Source organism: Echinops telfairi, unplaced genomic scaffold (genome assembly GCF_000313985.2).
Source record: "Echinops telfairi isolate 266 unplaced genomic scaffold, ASM31398v2 ScPeMD7_3;HRSCAF=10, whole genome shotgun sequence".
Classification (NCBI taxonomy): domain Eukaryota; kingdom Metazoa; phylum Chordata; class Mammalia; order Afrosoricida; family Tenrecidae; genus Echinops; species Echinops telfairi.
In genome coordinates, this window is record NW_022103899.1 from 22,236,636 (window position 1) to 22,245,132 (window position 8,497).

The 8,497-nt window shown below is 49.0% G+C and overlaps 1 protein-coding gene across 1 annotated transcript in view; it reads left to right on the forward strand.

Annotated features, from left to right (window-relative positions):
* CCDC150 (coiled-coil domain containing 150) overlaps positions 1–8,497 on the forward strand; it is a 119,919-nt gene that overhangs the window by 108,694 nt on the left and 2,728 nt on the right. The window contains exons 23-27 of the mRNA XM_004701508.2: positions 845–971; positions 4,406–4,600; positions 5,020–5,088; positions 5,185–5,346; positions 6,193–6,279. Coding sequence (XP_004701565.2) covers positions 845–971; positions 4,406–4,600; positions 5,020–5,088; positions 5,185–5,346; positions 6,193–6,279 — 640 coding nt within the window. The remainder of the gene's footprint in view (positions 1–844; positions 972–4,405; positions 4,601–5,019; positions 5,089–5,184; positions 5,347–6,192; positions 6,280–8,497) is intronic.

The following is an 8,497-nucleotide window of genomic DNA, read 5'->3' on the forward strand; positions in this document are numbered from 1 at the left end:
GAAAGACTGGGCTTTCTACTCCCATAAAGAGTGACAGTCTCAGAAACCCTCAGGGCCACTTCCACTGTGTCTGTCCTATAGGGTCGCTGTGAGTCAGCATTGGCTCCAGGGTAGTGAGAGTTAAGTGGCCATTGGATGAAGTCTCTCCCATGACTGCCCCCAAATTCTGGGGAAAAGGAAGAGGTGAGAGTCAAAACACTCCTGTTAACATTTGCTTGGAGATTGAGAATTTGCATTTAGCCCTCTGCTTAAAGTCATTTATATTTCCATTAAAGCTGAATGTTGCGTCTTTACCTGCAATCGACGGCCCTCTTGAAATAATCTGTAGAATTGCACTTCTCAGTGCACACACCCAAGAAGAAAAAGCAGGGTCGGGAGGTTATGTTTTAGGCATGTTGAGGTTGAGGCAGAATGATTAGACTTTTAGAAAGGTAGCACCAGCTCTGAAAAGAGGATGGGCCTTCCTCTACAAAGGCGGCAGGGAAAGCCTTGGCGTGGGCTAGACTTCCGGGGGGCTAGCAACAACAGCCCAGGCAACAGAGAACAAGCTCCACCGAAAAGAAAGTAAGCTGTTCGCGACTAGAAGAGGTCAGAGGGAGAGCAAATGATAGGGCGGTCCAGTTTAATCTAAGTACGTCTGCAGTAACACACGTTCCAATAGGGGCACTTTGTGTGTGTGGGGGGAGGCTGCCTTCTGTGACTGAGTTTCCAATCAGAGAGGCTCCTTGTGAGTGAGCTACTTTCACATGTAAATGCCACACCTTTGGAGAGTTAGGTGACCCCACACACACAATCGTTAAGATGCTGTCTAAAGGCAACCTCTCATCTGCCTTCTTCACCACAGGGAACGGATAGTGGAGGAGTCCAAAATGGAGGCTGAAGTCCACGCCGAGCGCATAGAAGCTCTGAAAAAACAGTTTCAAACCGAGAGAGACACGGCAAAGAAAGCGGCGCACCGGGAAACCACGGAGGTATGGCGTCAGGGACGTGGCCGTCCCTTGCAGTGAGCCTCTGGGACCCACGGGACCTGGAGAGCAGTCCTCCTCTGACCCGTCCAACCCGCCTTTGACCAGCAAGTCCAGCCCCATGCAGCACACAGGAAACTGGGTCTCTGTTTACGATGCGAGCGTAGCCATCCACTCAGCCACGTGTGAGTAGAGTAGAGGCATAAACAGACTGCCGTCGGGTAGGGGGAGAGCAGACCTTCTCTCTCCTCAGTCCACTTGTCTAGCCCTGTGACCCATCCAGCGCCACCGAGAGGCCCCTCCACACTGCGGAGTGTGCCAAATGAGACCTTGCTTGATGGTGGCCTCTGCTCTGAGCATGTGAGAAGTCAGGGGCACACAGAAGACGAGTGTGCTTGGCTTGTTAGAGGCTGCCTGCCACTGTGAAGGGCCCTCAGAGGCAGGAGCCCCGGTGGCGTAGCAGTTACCCATTGAGCTGCCAACCTTAAGGTCAATGGTTCTAAACCACCAACTGCTCCGCAGGAGAAGTACGGGCTTTCTACTCCTGTAGAGAGTTACAGCCTCAGAAAGAGGGGCAATCCTCCCTTGTTGGATAGGGTCACTGTGAGTGAGTGAGTTTGGTTTCGTGTACAGGAAAGTTCATGGGTGGTGGAAGAGGGGTAGCTTAATGAAAGGACGGGATTAAGACTGACAGAGAGGGCAGGACTGGACACCCGTATAAGAGGATGAACAGGGCTGAGTTGCACAAATGAACATTGTTTGTGAACAAACGCAAAAGGGGCTCGTTCACTGGCTCAGACACTTGGGGAAATGTCAGAGGAGTGGGGTTTAGTTAGCTGGGATCAACTGGGAGACTGGACTACCAGAAGACCCTGTAGTTATTTAAGCCTGAAGATTTCTGAGCAGAGGGGTGACTTTAGGAAGGTTCATCTGCCAGCAATTTAAGAAGGTAGGAACGAACGAAGAGAAACGGGAGGCATGGCGACTCAGAAAAACTCACCGAGCACTGAGTAGTAGATGATTAAAGCCTTCTCAGTCGAAAGAAGCCACCAGAGGCTACATGTGACTCTGCAAGGTGGCCGGGCCAGGCTGTGGTCCGCCCCATTTGGTACAGTTAGCAACAGACCGAGAAACCGCTTCTTTCATCGCAGTCATGGGCTCGCGCCTTGACCAGTGTGGTCCCTTGGAAAGCACTATGTAAATTTGAGATATCAACGTGGCGAAACAAGAAGTTGTGCTGAAATATGGAGACGTTTCTTCAGCCCAAGTAATTCAGAATATTTTCTTTAACAAAGCTCAGTGACAATGGTAAGCTTGCGAGGAGGACGGGGATGGTGAGGGAGACATCAGTGGGCGAGTTAGGTAGCTGTAGGGAGGCACCATGCACCCAACAGACTGGGATCTGAGTCCCAGTTCCGCCCTGGAGTCCGAAAGTCACTTGGTGTCGAGCCAGTTCTGACTCGTGGTGACCCTCCTTGTATCAGAGTAGCGTTGTGGGCCATGGCGGGTTGCCCAGGTCATCACTAGGCCTTCTTCTGAGATTCCCCTGGGCACGCTCAAACCACCAGCCTTTTGGTTAGCAGCCAGGTTTCCAGTGTTAACCATTTCCATTTTCTACCCTAAGGATGCCCTTTGCCACTTATTAACCGCCACCGCCACCCCCCCCCAAAAAACTAACAAACAAACAAACCTGCTGCCGTGTGGATTCTGACCTATCAGGCAGACTCGGACAGCTCCGTAGTGCTTTCGAGGCTATAGGCTTCATGGGGCAGGCAGCCTCATCTCTCCCTGCACCACCAGGGGTCCTTGCCACAGACTAGCTCACATGAGCATCAGGGCTTCAGCGAGCTCATGGAAAAATGGTAGGAGATATTGGCATGTTTTTCAGGAGCCTTTGAAGCCCCTCGTATACGAGATGTGTAATCGACTGTACTGCTGAGTGTCAGAGTGCGCAATCACAGGCGGACATCCTCCCCACGTTGTCTTTGAGGACGCAGTCGGAAAATCGATGTAGCGTCTCTTTCCCAGCACGTGGGACACAAGAACACAGCACAGGAGAGTTGCTCGGAGTTGCCTAGGTTTAGACAGAGCTGTGGTGGGAGGGCAGCAGTGAGATGACGCACAGGAAGGTCGTTAGGCGGTGGTAAAGGACTAAAACTGTAGTGGGAATTTAGGATTTAAAGGAAGGAAGGAACGAGCACAGAGGGAAAAGTCACAATTAGGCTCAACTCCATTCTTGGCGATGTTAAACATAGGGACTGCATCTCCCTGTCCTTCTGGAGCCCCGGTGGTGCTGTCAGGTAAGCATTGGCCTGCCAGTGGCAATGCCAGCAGTTCAGATCCACCAGCCGCACTGCAGAACACAAATGACGCTGCCTGCTCCTGTATCTCCGTACAATCTCAGTCACCCTGTGTAGGTAGGGTCACTCTAAGCTGGAATTTCCTGGATGACAGTGGGTTCGGTTCTTCTGATGTTTAGCATCCCTTTTCTGGGTCAGAATGGAGTCATCCGAAATAAGACTGGCCTGCCCCTTCTCAGCTGCCTTTTCCTCAGTAAATATCTGTGGCATTGATTGAAGAGCCCTTGGGGATGACGGTGACTGAAATTTTTAAGCAGTCACCATGTTATTTTTCCACTTGAGAAGTTTATTAAAATCCTTAAAAATAAGAGGCAATATTTTTAAAACACATGCTCTGGTAGTCAGTAATTAACTAGTATTTATATAAACTACCATATACTTTATTTTCAATTCTCCAGAGAGTAAGTTACAAGTGACAGGAAGAGAAAAGCTTATAGAGTGATAATTACTGAGCAGTTTTGTGAGCCAGACTCTTCACTTACTGTATATGCTGTCTTATTTAGGAGCCGTGGTGGCATAGTGGTTATGCATTGGGCTGTCATCTGCAAGGTCAGCAGTTCGAAAACACCAGCTGCTCCTCTGGAGAAAGAAGGCTTTGTACTCCTGTAAAGTTGCAGTGTCTGCAACTACAAGGGCAGTTCTGCCCTATCCTCTAGGGTGCTTGAGTATGAACCGACTTGCTGGCAGTGAGATGTTATGTAACCGTGGGTCTCATTTTACAAGGTGGGCAAATACGCACTTTTCAGATGAAACACTTAGGCTTGTGGCCATAAAATGCCCCAAATCACTCTGTTAATAAGTGGTGAACTTGAGCTTTGATTTTAGGTTTCTCTGACTCCAAGCCATTCCCTTCAAAGAACAAACGATGAGTATACATTTACATTTCTTAATCTACTCTAAAGACTGTTCTTGCTTGAGCTGTGAGGGCCTTAAGTCTCCTTAAACGGGCGTTATGATGACTGCTGTCCCGGCCTTTGAAGAGAGGCCCAGTGAACTGAACGCACAGAGACCGACTGAGAGTAAGTGTCTCTCCCTGACAGGAAGGTGCAAGTGACCCAGTTGTTCCCTTGTGCTCCGCAGCTGAAGAAAGCCCTGGACGAAGCCAACTTCAGGTCAGTGGAAGTGTCCCGCACCAACCGGGAGCTGCGGCAGAAACTAACGGAGCTGGAGAAAACCCTCAACAGCAACAAGGAAAAAATCAAGAACCAAAAGGCCCAGATTAAGCTGCACTTGTCAGCCAAGGCGAACAATGCTCAGAACGTAGAGAGGATGAAGGTTGTATTCGAATCCCAAAGAAGCTACGGCTTTCCCCTCCCCGCCTCCCTGGGCTCCAATGAGAACGCAGGCGGTTGCGGTGTCTGGGGACAGTGGGCCTTAGTGCACCAAGAGCAGCACATGGCTCCAGGAATGGGAAGTGGGCAGATCGCCTGTGGGGGAACTTCCAGCACCAGACAGGGATGGGTAAATGTTGGGTATCGTGGCCAGCGTCACCGTCTGGCTCCCCCTCTCTCCCCCTGCATCGATTGTACTGGACTTTGCTCTTTAAGGGCCCAGAGGGAAGGGAGGCTGAGTAGAGTCGTATGGCATCTGGAACTCTGGGTCTCCCATGGGATTCTGCCTGCCGCCCTGCGGGCAAAAAGAGCCAGCGAAGTTCCCTTCTCACTTCTCGATGTTATCTCCACTTCCGCTTTCAGCAAATAGAACAAGAACTGAGGCAAATGGAGCTAATTAAGGATCAGTATCAGAAAAAGAACTATGAACAGGTAGATGGTTTCCACACACCCTAGATTTACCATTCACCCCAAATCTCAAACGTGGGCAGCTTCACCGAACTAACTCTCCCTCTCTGTGCCCTCCAGTCTCTGAGTATCCAGAGATTCGTGTCCGAGATGACCAACCTGCAGAACGAGATGCAGCTGCTGGCCCGCAGCCAGTACGATGCCTCTGCACGGAGTAAGCAGCAAGAGATCCGGCTGGAGGCGGAGCGGAAGATTAGGCAGGAGCTGGAGAATCGGTGCCGGGTAAAGGTTGCTTAAGATCCTTCGAGAAGATTGTCATCCAATGACAGGGCCCTTTAGAGTATCCTGCTGGTCTAGACTCCATAGTAGTAAGAGAGAGAGGCTGACAATTATATCTTAGCTAAAGCCACACCATTGTGGTGCCAAGCAGGAGCACAGTGAAGCACTTGGCTCCCAACGGAGAGACGGGCAGTTCGAAACCACCAGCCCCCGCGCTTTAGAGATGTGGCAGTGTGCTGCGGGGGGGGGGTCCCCGCCACGGAAATCCTGGCGCAGCTCTGCTCTGACCCTGTAAGGTCACGATGACAGAACCGACTTGAACGCAGCAGGGTTTCAGGAAGAAGCCTATCGCTTTGAATATATGGTAGATGCTCTTTATTTTGAAGGGCCCATTATCTGTCACATATGCAAAGTAGTGAGGACTAAATAAGACTTATGACCGGATTTTCCGTCTTTTAAGAATTTTATACTCCTTGGTTGGATCGTACAGCAAGATGCACCCGTGTGTGACAGGCCTGTTGGCCGCGATTTCCACCCCGCCTGTCCCCGAAAGGGCTGGTGATGACATCCTCTAGCTCCTATAGATGCTGTCTGCTGTAGAAAGAAAGGCTACTTACTTCTTCTCAGCAGAAGCCACAAATCAGAACATTCCATGATAGGTGGACACGCACACATTGTAGGCTGGGTGGGAATCAGCAATTTTTCTCTCTTCTCCTGGTAGCCCCTAAGTGAGCGTCCCATTTTGCTTTCATAATTTAATTTGGTTGCCCATTTAGGGCAATGCTAATCCTTTCTGTTCCATATAACATACGTTGGAAGTTTGTAAAAATCTTGGCATCACATTTTCAGGAATTAGAAGAAACTGTCAGACATCTGAGGAAATGTAAAGAGGCAACCGAGAATAAACTGAAGGAAGCCAGTGTGGAATCGGAACAGGTGAGCCAGACCCGGGGACACAGCTACCTGGGGCAGGTGTCCTTAGACACAGCCTAAAGTCCGGAGCTAGTGAGAGATCGTCCGTGGATGTAGGTGTCAGGAGTACAGCAGGAAAGAACCAATCACTTAATCACTACAGTCTTGGTTGTGAATAATGAATCCATTTTAGACCAGGATTCTGTGTGCTCATGATGGATAATAGGATGCTAAAACATATTTCTCTGCCTAAACTAAGTACAACCCTGCCACTAACAACAAGCGTGGAAGACCACGAGGGGTGTCGATTTTAGTGCATTATCATGTGACAGGAGCTGTGGACGTAAAAGCCCTATGTTCAACTCAATAGCTAAATTATAAAATGGACTATCGTTAACGTGTGAACTTGCTTTCTCTGTTTGAATATTATTAGCCTTTTGGAGGGCAAGTACTTAAGATCAGAAGTTTGTAGCATTGGAAAGGACCTGGATGATCATTGCTCCTCCATTCCCACCGCTTCTTTCCCAGAGAAACAGATTCCTAAGCTGAAGGTGTCACAGCAACCTCTGTGCCCTTGATCCTGATTTGCCCCTTTGTAGGGCCCTTATATTACATGACCTCATAGGACTCTCAGACAGGCATTTAGAGACATGGGCTCCGACAGATTGCGTTTGAATACCAGTTGTGACATGTCGCCACCCCTAGCCCACCAGTTACTTTATCTCTAAAAGCCAGTCACTTCATACCTTTTAAAAAATCTCGTTGCCGCCCCTCCCCCCAGAAGAATGTACTTGAGAGGACAGCACTGAAGCTGCAGCTAGGGAGAGGGGCATGTCTGATCAGAGCACTTAGGGGGAGCACTTAGGGGGAGGACGAGAGAGTGGAGCACATCCTGACCCACCAGGCCTGGAGGACGACATCCCCGCCCTGAATAGCCAGTGGACAATATGGCTGATCCCACCATGAGACACACCATCCCCTGATGGCCCCGGACCCTAAGAGGGACAACACTGGAGACTCAGTGTTGGGAATGGCCCATATTGACCCTGAGACACCGAGGCAAACCACTAAAAGTATGTGGCAGAGCAACCATGGGAGCAGGGCAGAGAGCCCCCGAGGGAATACAAAGAACAGACTCTGGGGTCAGAGCATGGTACCCCATCAGTCCTGACTGAAGGACACGCCTAGAGATAAAAAATCAGACCTTGATCTATTTACAGGTTTTTCTTTCTGTTTAAAACTTTTCTTCTTTTAATTAATTTATTCTTCTAAGGGTAATTGGTTTCCTTTTTTGTTGCCATCGCTGTGTTCTCACTGATCGCCTATCTTGCTATGGCTTGGGTTTTGATGCATATTATTATCTCTACAGATCTATCTACATAAGATAGACTGGATGAACAGTCTGGAGGAGAAAACAACGGGACCAACGGTTTAGGGGGGACCCGGGAGAAGGGAAGGCGGGGGTAAAGAGATGGTGCTGACCAACCCAGGGACAGGGGAGCAACAAGTGATCCAAAATCAGTGGCAAGGAGGGTGTGAGAGCCCTGATAGGGATTCAGCAAGGGCAATGTAACCGAGAGAAATTACTGAAACCCAAATGAAGACTGAGTATGATAGTGGGACAAGAGGAAAGTAAAAGTTAATAGAGTAAAGAACAAGGTGACAAAGGGTATTTATAGAGGTTTTAAGACAGGAATGTAAAAAAAAAAAAAAGACAGGAATGTATATATGTAAATATATATGAGTGTGGGGAAACATCTATGTGCATATATTTATAGGTTTAGTATTAAGGCAGCAGGTGGACATTGGGCCTCCACTCAAGCACTTACTCGATGCAAGAACACGTTCTATTAAATTGGCATTCCAGGATGCATACCTGCCTGACATGATTGCTGAAGAAAAAGGTGAACGTAAGCAAATGTGGTGAAGAAAACTGATGATGCCTGGCTATCAAAAGATACAGCGTCTGGGGTCTTAAAGGCTTGAAGACAAACAAGCAGCCATCTAGCTGAGAAGCATCAAAGCCCACATGGAAGAAGCACACCGGCCTGTCTGACCACGAGGTGTAAAAGGGACCAGTTATCAGACATCAAATAACAAAAAATCATATCAGTAGGTGCCCATCTTCCTGATACAATCACTGAACACAAAGGTGTGCATAAGCAAATGTGGTGAAGAAGCTGATGGTGCCCGGCTATCAAAAGATAAGTGTCTGGGGTCTTAAAGGCTTGAAGATAAACAA